Source organism: Aspergillus melleus (assembly GCF_016097325.1).
Source record: "Aspergillus melleus strain CBS 546.65 chromosome Unknown contig5, whole genome shotgun sequence".
Lineage (NCBI taxonomy): Eukaryota > Fungi > Ascomycota > Eurotiomycetes > Eurotiales > Aspergillaceae > Aspergillus > Aspergillus melleus.
This window is the reverse complement of record NW_025763374.1, coordinates 253664-276692: the sequence shown is the minus strand read 5'-3', so window position 1 is coordinate 276692 and position 23029 is coordinate 253664. Positions and strand designations below refer to the sequence as shown.

At 49.4% G+C, this 23029-nt stretch overlaps 8 protein-coding genes across 8 annotated transcripts; 5 read left to right on the top strand and 3 right to left on the bottom strand.

Moving 5' to 3' along the window:
* Positions 1 to 1042: 1042 nt before the first annotated feature.
* On the top strand, positions 1043 to 2247 carry LDX57_008642 (Zn(II)2Cys6 transcription factor domain-containing protein; the record flags this gene model as incomplete). The annotated part of the gene is made up of 3 exons (XM_046090364.1): positions 1043 to 1165; positions 1244 to 2054; positions 2099 to 2247. The coding sequence occupies 3 exons, from the start codon at positions 1043 to 1045 to the stop codon at positions 2245 to 2247; spliced, it is 1083 nt and encodes a 360-aa protein (XP_045946338.1).
* A 186-nt stretch (positions 2248 to 2433) lies between these two features.
* On the top strand, positions 2434 to 3302 carry LDX57_008641 (fungal specific transcription factor domain-containing protein; the record flags this gene model as incomplete). Its single annotated transcript, XM_046090363.1, has 2 exons — positions 2434 to 2882; positions 2954 to 3302. 2 exons carry the CDS (start codon positions 2434 to 2436, stop codon positions 3300 to 3302), a joined length of 798 nt encoding a protein of 265 aa, XP_045946337.1.
* A 2047-nt stretch (positions 3303 to 5349) lies between these two features.
* On the bottom strand, positions 5350 to 6234 carry LDX57_008640 (bZIP transcription factor; the record flags this gene model as incomplete). Its single annotated transcript, XM_046090362.1, has 1 exon — positions 5350 to 6234. One exon carries the CDS (start codon positions 6232 to 6234, stop codon positions 5350 to 5352), a length of 885 nt encoding a protein of 294 aa, XP_045946336.1.
* A 4565-nt stretch (positions 6235 to 10799) lies between these two features.
* On the top strand, positions 10800 to 13165 carry LDX57_008639 (uncharacterized protein; the record flags this gene model as incomplete). The annotated part of the gene is made up of 3 exons (XM_046090361.1): positions 10800 to 10813; positions 10904 to 12801; positions 12870 to 13165. 3 exons carry the CDS (start codon positions 10800 to 10802, stop codon positions 13163 to 13165), a joined length of 2208 nt encoding a protein of 735 aa, XP_045946335.1.
* A 3972-nt stretch (positions 13166 to 17137) lies between these two features.
* Positions 17138 to 17347, top strand: LDX57_008638 (uncharacterized protein; the record flags this gene model as incomplete). Its single annotated transcript, XM_046090360.1, has 1 exon — positions 17138 to 17347. One exon carries the CDS (start codon positions 17138 to 17140, stop codon positions 17345 to 17347), a length of 210 nt encoding a protein of 69 aa, XP_045946334.1.
* Positions 17348 to 17579: 232 nt separating this feature from the next.
* On the top strand, positions 17580 to 18803 carry LDX57_008637 (uncharacterized protein; the record flags this gene model as incomplete). The annotated part of the gene is made up of 1 exon (XM_046090359.1): positions 17580 to 18803. One exon carries the CDS (start codon positions 17580 to 17582, stop codon positions 18801 to 18803), a length of 1224 nt encoding a protein of 407 aa, XP_045946333.1.
* A 584-nt stretch (positions 18804 to 19387) lies between these two features.
* On the bottom strand, positions 19388 to 20069 carry LDX57_008636 (beta-class carbonic anhydrase; the record flags this gene model as incomplete). The annotated part of the gene is made up of 4 exons (XM_046090358.1): positions 19388 to 19609; positions 19690 to 19829; positions 19889 to 19926; positions 19984 to 20069. 4 exons carry the CDS (start codon positions 20067 to 20069, stop codon positions 19388 to 19390), a joined length of 486 nt encoding a protein of 161 aa, XP_045946332.1.
* Positions 20070 to 20470: 401 nt separating this feature from the next.
* On the bottom strand, positions 20471 to 22863 carry LDX57_008635 (glycosyl hydrolase family 79 C-terminal domain-containing protein; the record flags this gene model as incomplete). Its single annotated transcript, XM_046090357.1, has 1 exon — positions 20471 to 22863. The coding sequence occupies exon 1, from the start codon at positions 22109 to 22111 to the stop codon at positions 20471 to 20473; it is 1641 nt and encodes a 546-aa protein (XP_045946331.1). The 5' UTR covers positions 22112 to 22863.
* Positions 22864 to 23029: the final 166 nt, after the last annotated feature.

Genomic DNA, 23029 nt, shown 5'->3' with positions numbered 1-23029 from the left:
ATTAAATAAACAAATTTTATATTTGTTACAATTCAAAACAAACAATCACGGCACAAGTGGTTTTATAATATTATTAAAGTTCAAAAAAATAATGATAATGATCTTTTATTTTTTGAAATATTAATTGAAGAATACACGCAGAAACAATTGAAAAGAATTTGAAAAAAATCAAAACAAGTAAACAAATTTGAATTTGATAATTTGTAATATAATTTTAAACAATTGAATATTTGTTATTGCAATAAAAAATAACAAAATATATTAATTAACAAAAAAGATTGTAAAACACAAATTCACATCAATAAATATGAGATCAATTATATATTGAATATTCTAAAAATATTGTGAAAAATGCATAATTTATGTCAATTTGTTCAGATTAGAAGTCTTGGATTGTTTATAAAATTTATTATCAAATAGATATCGAACAATTATTCAGCAATTTAAATTGAATATTGTAATTGTATTGGACAAAAAATCTAAATATTATAATTATATCAATGTCGGCTGCGATACAATACGATATGATATTATTGTACGATCCATCCGGTGCTGCCGCAGCCTATAAGTACTTAATGATACTAATAATATATCTAAGTACTTAAAAGCTACTTATTAGCTACTTAACAAATACTTGATAACTACTTAAAATATATATATATATAATATTTTCTAAAGGACCCTAATCCCTAATAACCCTACTCTAATAATTACCCTACGTAATCCCTAATAAATACCCTACAAGTACTTTGCATACTAAACAATTATTAAGTACTTAGTAAATACTTCTATATTAGTTATATAGTATTCATTCAATAAATTAAATAAGTCAAAAAACTGTATTGTATTGAAAGAGGTCGTGTGAATTGAAAAGAAAAAATTTAGTGGTGCGAGCGTCATGTGACCAAACCTGCTTAATAAGCGTTTTCAGTTCGCGGGACCCACTTTCAAGAGGTCAGGTCACCTGCAACCACTAACGGTGCCCCACCTTGATAAATGATGTTTTTGATTCTCATCGCATCAACCCATACAACCATGAGATATGATGGAGAGACTACATCCTCTCGCCCAGAAGCGTGGCCTACCACTCCCACCACCTAGGAGCCTGAAGAAAACATCAAAGGTCGCAAGGGCGTGCGAGAAATGTCGGGAGCTGCGAAAACGGGTATTCTATTCCTTATATTTATCTCGTTTGATCTGAGGGAATGTCAGAACTTCTCTAACAAGTTGGTACCTCGGTTAGTGCGATGGTTTAAGGCCCTGCGAAAGTTGTCAGGGGCTCAACATCGAATGCAAATACTCCGGCGTTGACGGACGGAAAAAGGAAGATTGGAAAGCACGAGTCAAAGCCCTCGAGCAACGAAACGCCTATCTCGAACAAATCGTTCAGCAACGGGGTTTGCTCCGGCCTGACGGGACGGCAGTCTCTTTCGTTCAGGCTCCGAGCCAGGAGGATCAAAGTCAAAGTCAACGTGAGGATCAGACTCCAAGAAACAATAACAATGAAGTGGAATCTGGAAGTTCTTCATCCCGGACTTACCGGAGTACGCAGCAGAGCACGCAACAGAGCACCCAGCAGAGCACGCCCCCCGACGATCAAGACTTACAGCGTCTTTTCTACGCTGCCACCGCTTCTCATCCGTTGGTCGGTCCGTTGGGTAGACAGATCCAGTACGGGCGGCCTTGGGAGAACAGGCGCGATCGACTCCCTGACGAGGCGACTACGCGACGCGCGGTTGCGGCGTTCTTCCAGTGTGCGGCGACCTTGTTTTATGTGACGACAGAGAGAAAGTCGGGCCAGCTACTCGACAAAGTGTTTCACACCAATGATGCGACGGCACAGGACGTCTGCGAGGTTGCCGCATGTGCTGCGATCGGTTGCCATTATAAGATCGATGAGATTTGTGATGAAGCGCGGGCGGCGTTCTTCTACCTCGCCTCTGCCAGTCTAAATGAGGCGTTCGAGGCGAGTCATATCCAGGGAATGCGGATTTTTGTTTTGCTCTGTATGAGCTGTATCATGGATAAGAGCTCCAATGCGAGACTGTTGATAAGTAAGCTTCTTGGCTGGTGAATACCCGAGTCTAAATACTCTCAGTGTCTGCGTTGAACCTGGCGAGAGTGGATATGGACGCCAGATTACAGAGCGCTACTTCCGATGTCATCAGTGACGACGAATACCGACGGACATTGCAAACATTGATATTCCTTGAAGGGTACGCTAACAGGAGTGGTGCCTGCTGCTGATACTAATGACGGTTAGGTGGCTTTCATTCTCGCTAGGATACCGGAACTGTTTGAGAAAGAACGAAACAGATTTGGTTAGCATTCTGGACGTTGAATAATTGACATAAGATACCCACGCTGACTCGAGGTCAGGTGCACTGCACAGTGGCTTTGGATATAGACTCCAACAGCGAGGCTTTACTAACAATGCTCATCCAATCTTATATGACAAGGCTAGTCCTCGTGGCCTCGGAGATCCTAGCCGAGATGGCCGAATGTCAGGACTCCAGCTTTTGGATCCACGCAGATAGGCTAGCCGGGCAACTGGACCAATGGCATCAAGCTCTGCCACCAGAGCTGCATCTCGCAGCACTCAGCAGTGTGGACCGGACGTTGACTCAAGAGAAAGCCTTGTACCTGATGCATATGATGTATATAGACTCCCGGTTGCAGCTGTACTGTCGGCTATTGGAAGGGTTCCAAAATTGCACAGGGGGGCCTAGTCCGCAACCAAGCGTCCACCTGCTGGGGAGTCTTTTCAACCAAGTGCCCAAGCACATGTGTGAGACCTACACAGCCTTCTCTATCCAGCTTGCTCGGATCGCCTCGCTGCTATACAGCCAAGAAGTGATAATGACGCGGTGCTGGCTGGTTGTGTGCGTGACTACCTTGAACATGCCTTGCTCGGGGGATAGTGAGTGATACCGAAGCCTAACATTGATGCTAGATGTGCCGTCTTCGACGTGTGTATCGTGCTGCTACTCGGGATTTGTCGGAAATACTTTACAGACAGCAGCGGTAGCTTTACCGATCTTCCCGCCCACGTCCATACGTGCCTCACCGTCCTACGCTTCTGCAGTAGCGGTGACATTGCCGCACATCGGCTGATGGACATGTTGGAGCCAATCCTGGAGCTGTGGAACTGCCTAGGATCAACGTCGCGGGTGCAACAGGAGGGCCAAATGAGGATTGAATATATTTTGGACGAAAGGTCGGCGGATATTTTCACTGTCGTGCGCATGACATATCAGTTGCTGGATTTGATGCCACAGACGCGGAGCAATGTTTGGGTGTAGGGGTAAGTTGTCATTGTCGAAATGGTATGGAAGGCTTTCTCTTTGTTCATGACGAACCAATAATGAAAGAGACACCCAGTGAGCAATGTAACTTCGATGAACCTCTCCAGACTTAATTCTGTAAAGCTGAAAGGCGTTGGGCTTGTTGAAATGTTCTGTCCTCGATTACGCGGCTCCAGGCTTCGACGCTATCCGGGACGCTTTTGTATCGGGCAGATGGGTCGTATGGAATGGCTAATAGCGAAGATGCATTGAAATTGGTTTCGGCTCACTGGTACGCAGGCTGGCCAGTCGTATTGTCTAAGGGATGGAAATCAACATTAGTGCCGAAGTCCTAGATGTCTAAAAGACAGCTCAAATGGAAAGAGAATGTATCCGAACCGTGACGATGAATATCGATAGCTTTTGCATCTTGCAAGTATTTCTTGTTCATCTTCCAGTCCCAGACTAGTCATTGGCTCCACATTTTCGACCTTTTCATCCAAGCTCGTCCGTCAGAGATAAGTTTCAAAGTTCAGCAATCGAGTCGCCTTGTCGCGACCAGGATTGAGCCAACATTCGCCCGCGTTCGGCTGCCGCTCCGCAAACCGACCCGGGCTCTTTTCGAGTTCCACGATCAAGACAACAACGACGGAATTAATTGGAAGGAGTTGGCTGTGCGTTTGATCTCGGCCCGTCTTCGTGTTTTATGCTTGTTCCAAAATTCAAGAGTTCTGTGGTGGTGGTGGTTGTGCCAACTTTGTAAAACTTTGCCGGTTGGTTCGGACACTCATCGTCGACGGCGTGCATCTTCCTAGGCTTGTCCGGATTATTAGTAGTGTTAGGGGATAATCTCAATTCAAGTATTCCTTCTCGGTCCTGAGGATATAAGTGATGGATGACGTTGGGTCTGTGAGCAAATTTGATGTCACTTGGGAATTGAACCCAGTGGCAGATGCCAGGACCGAGAAAGTAAACAATGGTAGTTGAATTGACTTCAGTCAGCAATGAAGTTGCGCGAGTGTCTGGCACTCCCCTACATAGGTGAATCTGCCGAGGCAGGCTCTTCCAGCCTCCTGTGTAGGAAGTAATGGTGTTGTGCAAATGGAAGGGTCGGGCCAGGTCAGGTCGAGACGACATCTAGTCTACGGAGTTGGGGGCAGCGCGGGCTGATGCAGTCACATGCTTATGCCTATACCAAAACAGGCATGACTGCCTGGATACCTGGACATCTCTCCCCTTCTCCCCGGATATCACTTCCTTGTGCCGTAAGTTGGCCCTTCCTCTCATCTGTACTTAATACAACCTTTCGGACATGTTGAGAGATAGGTACCACCGGAGCATTAAGTACTTTACGACCGGAAGTAAGGTACTCGTTCATCAAACTCTAACTCCTCGAACCTGATTTCGTCAAATGGATCTAAACTGAAAGTTTCCTACCGGAAGTGGAAACGCTGAGGCTATTCACAAACTCAACTCACAACACATGGAGAGGAATTCTTCAATGATGCTATCTGTTTGATTGGGTAGCGCACTCTCCGCTCTGCATTAGTTCTGCATTGGGCATTATGGATGCCTAAGGTGTAAGTTGTATTGTTACGCTTCCCCTGCTTACGTGTCACTTAATTCTGCTGACTCGGACACATTATATAGTTACTATCATACTACGTTGGAAAATACTTGTTTCTGACAGCTAATAGGCCAAACCACATTTCGGGATGTAGAATACCATGGCCAGGCAATGGTGGTTTATGTACAATTCACCTCACCCGGCCAATCAAGCCAGGTGTACATTATACATGGGGTGCGGAAGCTCGTCTGAAATAGACAGGAACAGATATGATTGAATCAGTCAATGACGAAATCGTAAAAGCTAAGATTCAAGCGCTCACGTTCACTTCGTGTACAGTCGTGGGTGGTCCGAAAGAACAAGGGGGAAAATACAAAAAGAAATATAAGAAAGCATAACAGGAAACAACCCCGTGGAACCCTTGCAAATAATAACTCATAGACAGGAGACTCCGAGCTAAACTCCAAAAACAACACGCAGAGTAGAATCAGAACAGCCTCAACCAAAATTAATCAAATCATCAAAATCCACCTCCGTTCTGTGACCAGGTCCACTGCCCGTATAGCTAATAGGAAAGGCCCATCGTCCGGACTGTCGACGCTCTCTCTCCAGAACTTCCTGCAGCAGCGGACTATCCGCCGTGATACCAGCACCCCCAACAACAGTAGGAGGGGTAGTATGAGGAGTATCAGCAGAACTACCATCCCCACTACTACCCCCCCTCACCTCCGAACTCCCCTCCGCATCCGTCGTCAAAAGACTATTCACGTCAATAAACGTCGAACTCTTCCTGGTGACCTGATTCACCATCTTCGCCAAATGCCCCTTGATCGAGTCGTCGTTGCACTGCGAATGGCGCAGCAATTCGTCTTTGAGCTGGAGCACCTGGCTCCGCAGATGGTCTGCTTCTGTCTGGAGCTGTTTCTTGCGCTGCGCGACGGCTTCGTATTGGCTTTCTAGTTCTTTGTTGTGTTTGCGCTTCTTTTGGCGGCATTTGCTTGCGGCGAGGCGGTTGCGGGCGAGGAATTGCTCGCGTTTTGTGTTGTTGGTGGTTGGGATGTCGGAGGAGGACGAGGGGGTGGAGGATTTTCTAGATCGTTGGGATCTTTGGGACTGCTTCTGCTGATGATAATGATGATCGGGTTGGAGAGCCGGGTCGATGCAGAGTTGCTGCTGGTCAGGGTCGGGTTTGACAGCCCATGAAGGCAGGGCAGGAGGCGTCGGGGGGCAGTTTGACGGTGGCCACGGCTCGTTTGCTAGCGAGGGAAGCGAGAAGAAACCCGGGGTCAGCGCAACGGTCGGTAACGAGGCAAAGGAGCTGGAGGTTGCGGTGTCGGGAAAAGGGAAGCTCTCGGTAGGAGGGTGGATTATTTGGGCGGACATGGTTGATCGTAAAGAAAGGAGGGGACCAGATGGGGCATTTCGCGGAAAAGATGTCGAGGCGACAGTGATCGAGGCACGGCTGGATTTTATGATAGATTTCTTAGCAGGTGCATGAATACCCCGGGGCCACGAGAGCAAACATACCAAGTCGGGCTATTGAGTGGATACGCAGTAGAGTAGACCAAGCACCCAGACACTGTTGGGAGACATCCTTGTTATATACGAAGCGCAACAAACAACAGCAAGGTCATGTACCTCGCGCGACAGGGGCCGTGACGGGGGCAAAAAGCGGGCGCCAGTCTTTATGAAGGGGGACATGGCCGCGACCAGACCGTTGTATCTGACGGGATGCGAACCCGACTTGAGCAGATGGAGCGATAGACCAGATTGACCAGCAATTCCAGGCTTTCGCAACGGGCAGATCATGCCCGTCTGGTCACCATGATTGGCCGGGTCGACATCCAGAACCCTAGCTCAGACCAACCGGGACGAGCATCAACACGTCAGTCCTCTTCAGGCTGTCTGGCCCGGCCAATGGGCTGAATTCCGGGGGGGATTGTGAAACAGGTAACAGGTCGAGTGGAGTTGCTGCTATCAATCACCCCTAGGATGTTAGCTATGCCTTTGGTTCGAGGCTTGGGAATATTGACCTCCCTAAAGGGGCATCCATCTGAGCACCGGTCATGTTGGCTTTCCAACCGCTTCGATACTCGGTACCTCCAGGACTCGACATTCGGTGTGCACAGTATTGACTTTCTGATTCTTTGTCTCGACCCCGCAAACGAAAGGATGGACTGTACCACCAGTCGCCCGTTTTCGTCGCCCCGGCCAGAATAGAAGCCAGTCAGGGATGGTGACATCATACCCCGATCAGACAAACAAACATTGGTTGTACCGTGCCACAAACAAAGCCACCGGTCGTCGACCCATCTATATTGAACAGTTGTATTGGGGAGCTCGTGCGACTTGCATGTGCGATTGATCCTGGTTGCTGCTGATCACCTAGGGACTTGGATAGGCATAGATATCGGGAAGTCACGGGACATTCAAGGGCTCACGAGGATATGCTCAGTCAATTTATTGATTTATTGTCAGCGTTTTAATGAAAGAGATGTATTTGATGAAACACCGAAATTCAGAGGAAGCAGATTAATTAATCATGATGAAATCGACTGTCTGGGGTTATTCCAGAAGCCGAGTTTTATCCGTGGGCCTTCTACTTTACCCAGCTCGGTAAGGGACCAAGTAGATATTTTCCCCAGGTGAAAATCAATGGGCTGTGGAAATAAGCCCGTCTACACCGTGTCGAGGGAAGAAAATCACTGCAAACCCCGAAAGCGAATAACAAAACAAATTGTCTTACTCAAAACTGACCCAAATCTGCTGCAAATCCACGGAACCCGCTAGTCAGTACGATGGCCTCAGGCCTCCACTTCCGGCATGCGACCCGCCAATCAGATAATAGACAGTTGTCTGCCTGGAGTCTAAGGCATTCGTTTTCCTTGGTCGGCGCCAACTTTTCCAGGCTGTCATTTGTTTGGCCTGAGTATGCAGGGGTGGTTGTCGATCGCTCAGCTCTCAATCATGCTTTGTTACTAAAATTCATCCAAGGGCAACGGTCCAAACCGGCACTCCGTTCACATGCTCGTGGATGCTACATATTAATGTAAGAAATATTGATAGTATTGACGGGATTTCTCTTCAATGGATGAGCTTGTTGGCTACTACGTATGGTGTCCTCTGTAGTATATTTGGCAGTAGGGGTTTACTGTTGGATACATATATTGAAGTTATATATCCATCGACACAGCGCGGGTACGATCTTTTGGTACGCTTTCTAAAGAAAATTGATTTTGCTTCTTTTTTTTTTATTTTAATTTTTTTTTTCTTTTCTGGCTGATTTCTTCTTCATTCGCCACGTCTCATTCGATGAAGAAATATTTGTACTTACGACCTACTCCGTACTTACCTCGGTCCTCGCTCGGGATTCCTCCTCCAATCTCAAACCACGACCACGGAACAGAGATTAAGTTACCCGTTGTCCGAGCTCGAACCAGAAGCAGAACCATCGCCCCGCGACTCCCAATCTTACGAAGTATGCGATCGTCTCTGTGAGATCCACCAACCGGGTCATCTTCCAGTTTCGGAGAATATATCCCATCCGCACTGCCTCGCGACCACCACATACCCTACCTGAGTCTGTCGGGGAGGTTGTCCGAAGGCCATGGATCAGCGAGTGCGTAGTCCGCGAGTTTGAAATGCAAAGCAAAGTGTAAACCCGGCAGAGCGAGAGTTAGGGCTGGGGATGGCGGAGACGGAACGTAGATGCCGCGCACTCGATCTCTCTCTCTCCAACGAGCTGGTACTCCAATTGCCCCAAAAATCATATTCTTTGTGGTATTCTGCGATTGAGTATACTTTCTGCCTCGACCCGTCAACCGGCGAAGATCGTGTGAGGCTGGCTCGAGGGATCGTGTCCTGTATTCTAGGCGCATTGCATCATCGATAGGTGAATATACGTCCGGCAGAAGCATAGAGTGTGAGGTCGGTCGCGAGTCGATGAATCGGCTGGACGGTGTGTTGCTGTGGAAGGCATCAAATACCTACGGTCGGCGATCGGGAATCCGCTAAACGGCGTGAAGTGACTGGCGATTATTGACTACAGAGGTTTCTAACGGCAGCGGCGCGAGCGGAACTTCAACGGCACGATTCTGCTGGAGGGGAATCTGGTTGGGTGATGTCAACAAGAGATGATAGCAGATATCGTCTCACGCGCGGTAGTTGACGCGCTCTCTGGCGATGTAACGAGGTCGAGCCGATCGGAACAGCGCGAGGGTTTCTCGTCAGTCGTTGTGTCCTGGACACATGAAGATGCCGATCGGTGATTCTGACTGAGCGAATTCAGAGACAAAGTAGATCAGGGAGTCGAAAAAGATACTGGGCGGATCGCTCGCCCTTGAACTTCGTGGTATCATGTCCTTTTGTATGGGCGATGACAGTAGCTATCCTTTGGGTCACGGTGTCGTAGATAGAGATATACAGCGTGCTGAATGCCGATCACGGTTTTCAGAGATTGTAGATCGAGATCTGACTGAAGACAGATGAGATGAAGTGGTTGGATGATGGTTGCTGCGGAATCGTGAAAGGAGTTTAGGACGATGACGGTGGACAGAGTCAAGGTGGAAGGTCCAGAAGGTGGCCTCAGGACACAAGGCCAAAGCCCAAGTCTAAGGCAAGAGAGGCACGGGACTTTCGGAACTCATCCCATCAACTCACACGATGCAGAATGGTAGGATCATAAATACCACCTCACCGCATCCATTAGTAAGAGATAACCACCTGGAATATCGACATCAGCATGCGAAAATTGATTTCCCATTTACCCACCGGAAAAAGGAGGATTGTGTGAATTCGCTCCGGTAGTGCATCCCCCTCTTACTATAAGCGGATACCAACCCTGTCTATCGCGAGACAAGATGCCGCTCTGCTATATGGACGGGCATATAAGTTGGAACGACTGGGATGGAGGGGATAGGGGACTCCAAGATGTCAGAACCAGCGGTCGCCAGGGGATCATATGGAGACCTGCCCACAATGCTGGGCGGATGAAGATGTCGTCGAAACATAGAGAAGCGTCCATTCCGGGTTTAGCCTGGGGTTTAGCCTGAGGCCCGCTCTCTGCTGCGTGGCGGCTTGAGATGCCGGCCCAATCAGGATCTGCGTGGCATTACTCGATCGTCATCCAGACCTACCGAAAGAGGACTAGCGGGACGTTCTGGCGGCGACTGACCGTGTGGCGGCAACGAACAGTGCGTGGCACTCTCCAGCACCTTCGATCAAAGTGGCCGGCCTGAGGTATTATTCCCACTGCCAGAGGACTTCTGGCGATGAGTTTATCGTCGTGGCTTAACGATGTTCCGTGGTCCAAGTCACTCCCCGCAAGCCTCAATCGTCAAGTCTGTGAAGCTTCTCGTCGAGATACCTTATACTTTCGACGCTGGCAAAGTTACCACAAGTCCGGCACTGCGCATAGATCCGCGAAGATCTTTCTGGAATCGTCCGCCTCCGTCGCACGCCTTCGTTGGTGCACGCAGCTGTCTATACAGCATCGTCATTATTTAATTCACCACCGGGCTCGGCCTTGACCATCGACTAGGTAGTCAGTGAATGGCATTGGCCTATCACTTAGGCCCGTTTGTATTCTCCCTTCACTTGCGATTCCCACGAGGAAGGTGTGACTTTGCTTGCGCAGCCAAAGGGCTCCGTCTTCAAACTCCCTCTCCTCCTTTCCCCTATCATTAGCATAAGCTCAATTCACTCCCCGGCCCAAGGGCTTTGTTTGGGTTGCCCTGTGGCCGCCGTCATCACCTGACTCGGGCTTTTCCTGAGACAGTTACCTTAACAGTCCTATCTTAAATCTTCCCACCGGTGGTAAACCCCAGATTGGTCCATCCAGGATCCAGAAGAGGCATAAAAAAAGAAGAAAAGAAAATAAAACAGTCCGCAACGTCTCAAAAGCTTGTGGATGTCAATTGTCCCTCCTAACCCTGGTAGATCGACCCAATATGTTCGGAAAAAGGTAAATTGACCTCGCACAATTCCTCCTGGGAATGCATATCCCTGTTTTTCATGGCACAAGACGCACTGACTTTTCCCCGTCTCCTTCAAGGAGAACATCCCAGAAACCAGACGAATCGTTCATTCGGGACTTCCAGAGACAGTTTGGGAGTATAGCCAGCCGATCTTATTCGCCACAGACTCCCTTGGGGGACCCTGCCGACCATGGGGTGCCTCAGGACGCGCTGCCTCAGGATGCTGATGCCGCCGACCACGTGCCCAAGACGGAGAGTATGTCGGTGGACCACAGCCCCGTCAACTTTCTCTCGCCCATCACCCGACAGAATTGCTCCTGCTCCGTCCTGGGCAGTCGCATGTGCACCGTATTGCATGGCCCTGCTGGTGACTTGCACACTCCAGCTCACGACTGCAATGCTCCGACCACTCCGGGGTTCTGGAATCGGCTATCCAACTTCGATCCCCATCAGGCGGAGGGGGCATCAATTAGCGATCCCACGCATGACTCTCGTTACCCTAACCCTCTGCACAGCATTAACCCCCTTTTATCTGAACTCACCGATTCCCCCGAACCCTTTCTTCGACGTCACTCAGAATACGACTCCCTAGGTCTATTGTCCCAGGGCAATCATCTTCAACAAGGTAGGTCAGACCCGTTCCTGGGGGCTCCTGCCCAATTGGATTCCTTGATGATAGCAGCCTCTGACTCGACAGACATTGCTTCGAATCATGGACCATTACATGGGCCCCTTCCCCATGACACCGATGGTATCTTTAACCAGCAGCATAGATCTCCAGAGTCAGCAGCACTGCGATACCGAGTGACTCTTCATGCGCCCACGGCAACATTCAACCAGTCGCGGGAGATACCCGTCACCTACCTGAATCGATGTCAGCCGTACCTGATATCCGTCACGGATACGAGACCGCCATCATTCCGCGTCCAACCTGCTCGATACCGCACGTACATTCGCATCTCATTCGACAACGCGGCCCAGCGAGAGGATCCGGTCGGGTCGTGGCGACTCTGGCGAGACGGTCGGGGTTTGAACGAAGCACGTAAACGAGACGGGAAGCTTTCCGCGGTGGAATTTGTCAATGTGCGTAACGATGGGTTCCGCGAAGAGGGCGCCGCCCACGTCGAGCTGCAGAGCACCTCCTTTGACGGCTTTTGCGTGGAGTGGACAGTCGATCCGCATGCTGTTCGCGTCGGCTGCGAGATGCACGTTGCCTTCAACTGTCTCTCCACGGATTTCAGTCTCTCAAAAGGCGTCAAAGGTGCGCCTCTGCGGCTGTGTGCCAAGACCGAGCTGGTCTCGCAGGGCTTGCTTCAGCAGCCTGGTGCCCCGGGCAGTGCGGAGATCTGCTACTGTAAGGTGAAGGTCTTCCGTGACCACGGCGCCGAGCGCAAGCTCTCGAACGACACGATTCATCTGCGACGGGCGATCCGAAAGATGGAGGAGAAGATCGCCGAGGCCGAGTTCTATAACACAAAAGCCCCGGGGAAGAAGAAGCGGGTGCGCGTCCCGCTGTCCTCGCGGGCGTCGGAGCAGCTGTTGGAATCGGTGGACGCCGAGCCCAGCAGCAGCCGAGTGCCTCGTCGAGCGCACAGTTTCTCGAACGGAGAAGACCTGTACCAGGAGCTGTTTGACCTGCGCAAGGTCTTTTCGTCCTCGCAGCCGACGAGCGTGCTCTCGCTGCGTGGCAATGAGCAAGATGATCCGGATCAGTTTCCGGTCGAGTTGTCGAGCGGCACATCGAGTCCACGACCGCCTGCACGGTCTGCCACGCAGAGCGAACTGCCATCGGAGATGAATACCGACAACGAATGGATGGAGATGCTGCAGGATCAGGGCGACTCGGAAGCGTACAGTGCCTATCAGTCGCCTATCCCGGCAGTACGCTCGAACATGCAAACACCCGCCAATGACCCCGGAGGGACGCTCGAGAGCGTACCGATTCGGAGTCGAGCTAGTAACCACACGAAAGCGAGTAAGTACCCCTTGAAATCCCGCTGTCCAGCATAATGGGCATAATCTGACTGTCGTCTTTCTTCGTAGTTGCATGCTTCTACGTCTTATGCCGAGTCGACGGGCAGACCGACGAATACTATCGCGCGTTATACCTGATGGAACGGACGGTGTCGAATTTGAAAAGTCAGCTCTCTAAAGTCCGCGATACCTCCCCCGAGCGCATCAACCGTCTTCTCCGCGTGAACAAGTCCGGCCTGCGCATCATGATCGACGATACCGTTGTTCGCGAGATACCAGAGGGACAGGATATGATAGTGGAATTTCGACCGGGCGATGGTATCAGTTTTCCGGCGGAGGATTTCGAAGTCTCCTTATTTTTTTGATACAGGGGTGGTTTTGGCTGGAAGACTGGATTGGGTTGGATCGGATACGTTGAACGAGTGATGGAACATGACCATGCAGCAGCTGATCATTTTCTTTTCCTTTTTTTCTCTTATTTTCATTCCGCCCGTTTCCTTTTTCTTCTCCCTTCGGCGAACATCGGCGACTATCATAATAGACCATTCCTGTTTCTTTCTTCGCCTTCGTGACGCCCTTCCACCCCTGCGGTTGCTCTGATCGATCTGATTGATCCATCAGAGCAATGATGGACCCTCAGTCATCAGAACCACGTGGTTTGGCTGCGCCCGTTTGACCTCCACTCTGCGACCCTTATGACGATGAAATGACGTTCGGCGATGATCGGTGCTAGTGCTAGTGACTACCTTATGTTGAACAACAGATTGAATGACGGTTTGAACTCGCCAGGTGAGATAGACTGGATTCATGTATTTTCTCTTTCGTTTTCTTCTACGCAGTGGGTAGTTTGGTCTTTTGTCTTGTGTCTACCTTGTTTATTGCTTACGCTTACTGGCTGGGTAGGATTATAGATTGGACTTTGAACTTTGGATGGACTTAATAGGTATTGAAAAGCATTAATTTCGTTTGATGATTTTCTTGCATCCACACTGTCTAAAATATGTTGTGGCATACTAACTATCTAGCTTCGGAGACTACCTGAAGACTCCGTACTACCTACCAGTCCTATCTGCACTGTGTATATACAGTGCGGTAGGTAAACCACCAACCCAAAGGTAGGTAGGTATGGATTCGGTCCGTCAGGGAAGTAGAGAACCAAGGTCATTGCATTCAGATACTCTGTTTACAAGGCCCGGTAAGTAATTGCCTACCTAGGTATCTCAACAAAAGATACAGTAAATGAGATAGCGATGTCATTCATTCTTTTTGTCTGTGGCGAATCAAGCCTGGCGGAGCGCTGACATCATACTTCGCTTCTGGCACTCTTGGGCTACCGTAGTGTCGATCACGTGCACATTCACCCGGGGACAGGCAGGTCTTTGCGCTGCGGCGTTTGGCAATGTGGATATCTCATCTAGGTTGTGGGGCGGAGTTCTAACTATTTGCAGACCATACTACTTTCTTCGCTCACCATGTTTCAGACACAGCTTGGGGAAAGAATGGATTGTCCTTCCTGAGAAACAGTGACGAACGGAGCATTCTAATGCCTCAGGCAGCAGACTGGGTCACATGCTAGCGAACTCTCTAGACGGCTCCAGAAACCGGGGGCTAGCCGGATGCGGTTAGTATATATCGCTTGCGTCATTGCTCGGGGATATCTCGGAGCGTGGAATGGGGATGGATGGATTGTTATGGTTGGAGGTTGGTGTTTGTTTGGTGTTCGTTTGTTGTCCATAGTTGAAATAAATAAACTGCATATGCCTTGGTGTGGTATGCATGCTTGAAGAGGGTTCCAAATTTAGTTTTGGTTTCATGTTCTTGGATTCATGAGGCGCTGTTGTTAGCTGATCTTTGGGAATATGTATGTTGGCCAGGATATAGATCCAAGTCAACATAGCTGATCGCACAGGCATCACACAGTTCGAGAACTAAAGCTTCAGTTTCTGCGTAGTTATCATGCTCTACCTACAAGGTCATAACTTGGAATAAAAGCAATATCCAAATAGAACCAACCTCGACTCCATACAATCAGATGAACCTAGTTTTCACTCCCTAGTTAATTTTCTTTGCATTTATTCATGCTTTTTTATTCAATGCCTAATGATGGAATTTACCATGATATAACTTCACTGTTCAATACTACTTGGGCTCTTCGATCTTTCGCTTTTTATCTCTTCTTTCTTTCTTTCTCCTCTCTGCATCTCGCTCGCTCCTGAGATAGAATCTTCTCCTCAACGACTCTCGCATGGCATTCCTTCAAATAAAATCATTTGTATCTCTTATATACCTTATACCTCAAAGACTTCAAATCCGATGCCTTGGTCGTGGTCACTTCAAGGTCACATCTTCCGGACTGCTTCTTTGCTCAGGCTGTGATCATTCATTCACCGAGATAGGAGATGCGAATCTAGCAAACCTTAATACTGCTTAGACGGGAATTTATAGCAGCTAGAACATGATTTTACCCTTTTTTGCCGCTTTCTAGGCCAGTTTGACGAAATGAACGAGAATCGGGATAATGTTATGAATATTATGACGAGATACAGTCCATATCGTCAGTGGTGATTCAGAATCATTTTACAGACATTTGTAGCACGAAGTCAAACTATGATATTGAAACCAATATCCAAGTTACCAAAATGACCGAGACTGAACAAGAGATCATCGCAATGTTGTAATTGGCGTGTTACTGCGGGCTATCCCCTTACCTGCAGTAACATCTAGTCGTCCTCCCGCCGAAGCAACCAAGAATTATCGGCTCTGCTAAGACTGAGATCACTGTTTGGTACCATGTTTTACCCCTTTCTATCGGACTATGCTACATCGACAGCTGAAAGCCCGTGGGCTTGCCACGGAACCGCACCATACAGTTCACAGAGGGCTTCTACAGGTAACCTATAGTACAGGGAGCGAAATCATGAGACCTCTGAATAACAGGTAAAAGGAACGTGGCAGTGGTGAAGAAATAGACCATGCCAAGAATAGGGGGGAAAGGGACAATCCATATAGCAAAAAAGGACGACCAGAAGTCCGACATATGGATTTATCAATGGCTGCTTAATAACCCCCTGAAGGCGGGGAGCCATACAATATGAAGCTTTGGATAAGCCTCGTGGAATTCAAACGATCTTCGAAATCACAGTCATGGGAATAGCATCCCGAAAGAGCTTGGTGAGATTGGACTTACGATCACCCAGGAGACCAGGACAGTGCGTTCGCACCAACAGTAAGCTCAGGTAACCGAGTACAAAAGATAACTCAGAAACCCCTAGAATACCGAGGCTGAGGAAGGCAAGGGAAAATACCATTATCAATGCACCCGTCATATTTGGTCCCGAAATCTACCAAATCAAAGAAGACCTAGCCCTGGCTGTGAAGAACCGCCAATGAGTAGGCTTAAGGGTCCCATTGTGATAGTCTCAAGCGAGCAAATATCAGCGGTATGACAAGGATGTATAGCTCGGATGAACACTGTGCGTTCACTATTTTCTAATCGATCATATCAGCGGGAAGTCCACAGGATAGACTGAAAACTCGTAGTCAAGTAGCAGATATACCCTGTTTGATCCTCTATGGCCTACTTCGTTTGGGTTCTACTTGGCAGTGTTAGCATCTCTTCCCAAGGGAATTTATTCAGGTGAACTCCTATCTGATGTAAAGAGGAAATTTGAAAATGACATGGTCAAACTCGACATGACTTCCAAGCCAAGAAAAATGTATGAATAACGAGAATTACATTCATCCCCACCCTCCGATAGCTAGTGCCCGATCTCGCTGTCATGACTCGCAGGACGTTCGATTAAGATGCTATCCCCGCCTGAAATGGCGCCATCCACTAAACTCGGCTCGGCGACGGCATTTGAGATGGTATTGCACAATCATTGGAGGGATGGCATAATCGCCATTGAGTATCATACAGCTTCCTCGGATGTTTTGGGAAAAGGAAACTGTTTCAAGTTCAGGCAATAGTTCAAATGGCCATGAGGCGATAAGGGTATGGACTCAATCTCTGAAGGCATATAACTCATTCGTCTCATCTGGCCTTCCAGTGATCTACTCTTGGTTTGGACAGATGCATCTCTTGCATCTATCACGCTACTATGAGCTATTATGTAAACCCCCCCGAAGGATTGATTGCACAACCAACGTCCGATATGGCTCAACTAAAATCCCTAGATCGACTTGGTCTAGCAAACGGCATTTGCTTGCAAGGAAATTTTTAAAAGTCAAGCCTCTGATCCCTGTCGATGGATTAACCGCCTTCATTGACCTTACAATTTGGCCCAGATCTGATTCAAGATTGTCTGTCAAAAGAACGATCAGGATACCTAACCAACATGGGCAAAGACGAAGCCCAGGTTTCGGCGCGCACTGCAGGCAAGACGATCCAGGAGAAATACGCCGATGTCACGCTGCACCTCATTGAGGAACATGGGGACAATGTTGGCCCGTTGACCGAGGAGAAGGAGAAAAGGCTGCGAAGAAAGCTGTACTGGAAAATCATGTTTTTGGTGTCGGTCATCAATCTTACTTTGTTTGTCAGTTGACTATAATCCCATCTAAAGTCACGACTGGCTGCTAACTGCTTCCAGGTGGACAAGTCGACCCTCGGGTATGCAGCTATTCTAGGGCTCTTCGAGGAGACGGGAATCTCCAAAGCCCAGTATAACAACTTGAACAGTTTCTTCTACGTCGGTTAGTTCTCCATACGTCCGAATCCTCCATGCACATCTAACACGCCCAGGCTACCTGATCGGCCAGTGGCCCGGCCACTACCTCATGCAACGCCTCCCCTTTGGGAGGTTCGTCGCTGGTATTATCTTCTCCTGGGGCGTCATAATCTTCCTGCACTGCGTCGCAGTCAAATACGGCGGCCTGATTGTCCTCCGCCTTCTCCTCGGAGCCGTAGAGGCTGTCGTGGTGCCCGCCCTCGAAATCACGATCGGCATGTTCTTCAACCGCAAGGAGCAATCCTTTCTGCAACCCATCTTATGGATCACTTGCGTCGGAGCTCCCATCCCCGCCGGCTTCATCTCCTACGGCCTCCTTTTCAGCAAAGGCCCCATCCTTCCCTGGAAGCTCTTCATGATAGTCATCGGCGGCTGGACCATTCTGCTGTCCATCTGGGTCTGGTTCGGCTATCCCAGCAACCCAGCGGAGGCGAGATTCCTCTCTACAGAGGAAAAGGTACACGTCGTTCGCCGTGTACAGTCCTCCCATCAGAGCTCCATCGAGCAGAAACAGTTCAAGCGGGCTCAGTTTATCGAGGCTCTAAAAGACCCCGTGTCGTGGCTCTTTGCCCTACAGGCTTTCACCCTCATGTACTGCAATAATCTGAACTATGGGCAGCAGAACCTGCTGACTACCTCAATTGGCGTGTCAGAGTTGGGATCCACGCTTGTGGCTGCCGCCGGTGGGGGTTTCGGAACTGCGTTGTGTATCGTGGCCACGCTCGCGTTGAAGTATTTCCCGAAATATCTGGCGCTTCATAGTGCTGTGTGGTGCCTTCTTGCGATGGCCGGTGGCATTGGCATGGTAGCTACCGCGTGGTCCGAGAAACTGGCCCTCTTGGCGTGTATGCTCCTGGCGCAGAATACCTACAGTATTACGTATATTATTGCCCTGGGGTGGGCCACGTCTTCGGCGGCAGGGTATACCAAGAAGCTTACCCGCAACGGCATGTTCATGGTGGGCTATAGTGTGGGCAATCTTGTGTCGCCGCAGATTTGGGTCCCGAGTGCCGCGCCGAGGTATTATGGGGCGTGGGTGAGTATGATTGTTGTCAGTTGGTTTGGGACGCCGGCGATTTTAGGCGTCGTGCATTGGATCTTGACGAGGAGAAATAAGCAGCGGGCAGAGTGGGCGGCGGAGTTGAGTGAGGATGAGAAGGAGGGGTGCGTGGAGCAGGTGGATGAGAGTGGCCAGGTGGTGAGAAGGAAGGTGGATCTGGCTATGTTGGATCTGACCGATATGGAGAATCGGTTGTTTGTGTATCCTGTTTGATTGGACTTTTCTTCTTCTTGCCTTGGGATAGGACTTCGGTGTCATGTAGTCGGCGGTGACTACGTTCTCGAGGTGCTGTTACTACTCATGAGGGCTTATGAGAAGTATATGACGCTATTTGTATATTCCGATATTTTTCTTTTTTTATCATAGCCTATGGATATCTGTCCTCCGAAAACTATCTAGGACGGAAGGCTCATGTCACATTTATCCTAGCATGAAATGTAAATGCGATGACGGCGTGAAGGTTCAGATTAGACATGGTATACCAATAGTCAAAACCCATTGCGCGAATGAGATCAATCCCTGCGAATGGATTTTACCTTTCGAATAGAATATCTGCTTTATGAATGTCTTCATGTTAGTAAAGTCTAGGCACTTAGGGTTCTGTCCGTCATGTGCCTTAGGGCACCAGAGCTTGGATTATGACAACGTATTGCATCCTTTACAGACGTATTCAATACTCGATTGCGGTATTGCTACTTGATCCTAGACAAAAACAGAAAAGGATGACTGAACTACATTGGAACTTCCATAAAAATGAAGAAAACCACCAACCCACCGCTCAGCATGTAATCCCTTCTTCAAACTCTCACAATCCTCCCACTCTCAACCTCATACACGAACCCGGTCACCGGCACATCCAGCACCAGCGGACTCTCCTTGATGATCCTCACATCATCAAGCACACTCTGTCTGAGATCCCGAAACGGTAGAAACGCTATATGATCCGCATCCTGGTTCAGCTGTGTCCGGATCTGTTCTCGCAGCTGACCATCGGAGAAGGTGAGCATGCCGCAGTCGGTCTTCACCGTGCATTTCCTTGTGTTAGTGGCGAACTCCCTTAATCACCGAAGTGATGGCTTATGGGATCAAGAAGAGTTACATGATGTATCACAATTATCTCCCTTGTCCCGAGCAGTTGCTGGGAGATGATGATGCTGCGAAGAGCGTCTGATGCGCGACCCCCTGCGTTGCGGATAACGTGGGCGTCGCCTTCTTCGAGGGAGAGTGCTTTTGCGGGATCTAGTTTGATTTAGATCCCGAAGGGTACGGAAGTGGTAGGGAGATGAAGAGCAGCATACCGAGTCTTGCGTCCATGCATGTCAGTATGGCTACTTTTCTATAGTAGGTCGTGTTAGCCTGTCTGCCTGTTTAGATGTGATGGGGTGCTACATACCGCTTCGGTGGCAGTTGGAGGTCGCCCTTTGTGAACGAGGCTGCGTATGCCGCATTTGCCGATTCGATTTCTTGGGCTACGGACATGATGTAGTTGGTTTGAATAGCTGAATAAGGACATGGAAGCGTGAAATGAAGCTGGATATGGGATATTGGATGTTCTGATGCGGGGCCAACGCTGGGCATCCCAGCTCCCCACCATCCCTGGATGGGCTCAAATTCGATGGGATTGCGTGCTTATAGTGGCTTATTGGTAGGGCTTGGATGACATCACGATCGTTCTTTGTTGAGTATTCTCGTGTATTGTTTGCTTCATAGCGAGTGACGACTATACGGTGTATTTGTACCCAGAGACTGACTTGATGATCGTGTTGCCCGACAAGATATAGAATCTGGAAATCGGAACTATATACAGGTGCAGCCCATCATATTAGTCTAACTTGAGCAGAGCTACATGCAACGCACGTGCACCACATCTTCATATCCTTCTAACTTCCTCCCTTCAAGATTTCCAACAAAATCGCCTCCGCCTGTTGCAGCTCAAACTCCACGACCCCACCATGTCCAACAACCAGCTGCTCCTCCCTCTTCTCACCCACCAAAGCGCCCGTCAAAACATCAATCTCGAGTCCAGACACACTCACACCACTCTTCGCATTCGTCCCCGGTCCCTGTAGTCGCAGCACATCAACCTTCGCACCGGGCGTCCATCCCGTCTTCACCTTCACCGTCCTCGTCGGCCTCTCTCCTACCGACGTAAAATTCGAATCTGTAGCTCTCAACGTCGACGGGTTCGTCAACCCCTCGGAGGAATTCCATACCCCCAGGTCCACGAATACAAGCTTCTCCAGATCGGCATGGCCACCGAAGACTGCATACCCTGCTAGATCAGAGGAATTGGCCGCGCCGGGAAGTGCGGAAATTGTTTTCTTCTGTTCCTCCTTCTGATTCCTCCTGTGCTGCTGACCTTGCTGCCGATCCCCAACAACATGAGCCAAAAACACATGCGACAGAAAATGAGCCCGCACACCCGCTACCAAACTCTCACCCTTGTATTCATAAGACAGCGGCGTGAATGCAGAATACTCGCTCTGATGACCCAGATGAAAGAAGACCTGATCCATACCAATACTTGCCGCCGCGAGCACGTAATCTGTCGCCCAGAGCGCCGCGCCGAACGTATCGCTGATGCCGCTGCGGCCGCTGCACGAGGCGGAGTTGGTTTCACCGAGGGTGAGACGCGAGTGGGCGCGTTCTGCAGCCGCGACTTGTGGGATGTATTGGGAGATATTGGTCCAGATGACGGAGTGGTTGGAGAGAAGGTCAAGGGATAGCCGGGCTTCTCGCGGGGCGTCGCAGCTTGATTGCGGGTATAGGTGCATGGTGTAGGATTCGATCAGATGGGGGTTGATCAGCCCAGCCCGGGTGACGTTGATAATGTCAAAGTCGTCGATCTCGTCGTGTTGGTCGGGCACCCATGGGGGGTCGGCGAAGACGGCGGCCTGGAAGAGGGGTTTGTGCGAGGCGTTACGGTAGAATGGGGCCGTGGTCAGTTGGTGGGTTAGACGCTTCCATTGCGCAGTGTACGTGCTTGTGTTCCAGGTTTGGTCGCGCCAGCCTTTGCTGATGTAGTGGTCTATTTCGTTGCCGAGTTCGAAGAGCGAGAGTTGCGGTCCGAGATGTCGGATCGCAGCCTCGGCTTGCTGCATGGCGTTGGTCCAGGAGGAGGATTCATTGCGGAGGTTGAGCGTGTAGATGAAGTTGGTTCCTTGGGGGAAGTAGTCGGTCCAACCGGTGTACCAGGACTCTTGGACTTTGAGTACGTCGACCACCGTGTCGTTGGGGAGGGCTTGCGAGGGGACGGGCAGGGTCTTGTCGAAGATTGTCTGGTCGGCGATGTTTCCTCCTACTCGGATCGGAGCAGGCACTCCGGCGATATCGGCAATGTGACCGAGCACGGTGGATGCGAGAGGACTTTTCAGGTAGGGGTCTAGAGAAACGGGCTCAATTGAGTAGCCATAGAGGTCTGGTCGGAGGACTCTGCGCGAGCTGTTCAATGAGACTTGAATAGACACTGAAGATGCCAGCGCCCAATTGGACAGGAGAAGAAGGGACTGGAGGTGTCTCATTTTGACACCGAACAGATCGCCGTGCTGCTACAGTCAGTACGTTATGATGGCGGTAAATTGTAGAGAAGGACCTTAGCTTAACCGGACGCATCGAGCAATTTGAACTCCAGCTAGACTGAACCCCACCGGCTGATTGATGGCTTTTCTTCTCCGGTGGAATCTATTTATCCGCGATTCCATGCATTTAAGCGTCTTTCTTCCCGATGATCGACAGCCAGCACGTCACAGATCGTACGATGTCATTCCAGGGCAGAGCAGCGGAAAAGCGGCGCCTCCGCCGGACTATCGGAATGTGCCGAGCGCGGGGAATGCGGGGTTGTCTGCGGAGATGGAATCCTTGGATCCTTCAATTCTTGCCAATGCAGATAGGGAAAATTGCGGTAGCTGACGGCGATGTGAAAGGACGGGCTGATAGCATAGTAGAAAACATAAAGTCTAAACTGTCCATCTCGGATCAAGTTCGAATGGAGAATCCGGTAAACCAGCGTCTGTCGCAGCTTTGGGTATAGGTCGGGCGTAGATAGTGTGGCAAGACTGATAAACTCAGCTTGATACTTCCAGGTATCGCCGCGAAGATCATACAGACACAGAGTATGATTATCATGCCTCACATGAACTAGCCAATACTGTTTCGGACTGTGATGAGTTCTATCGTAGGTGCTATTCAATAATCAATCTTCCACGAGACTGGAAACTTAAAAACTGTTTCATCACGCGGGTTATAAGATAGCCCACTTCCGAATATATTAAAAGATGTGTCTGAATGGGTAGAAGCACAATCACGAACGGCGGAAGAACCGACAGTAAAATTTTGTAAACGCCTGATTATAGTCAAGATATCTGAACAGGCGTCAGGGTGAACGCAGGAACTAGAAGACATACATATAAGCACTTACATTAGATAAGCCCAAATGCTCA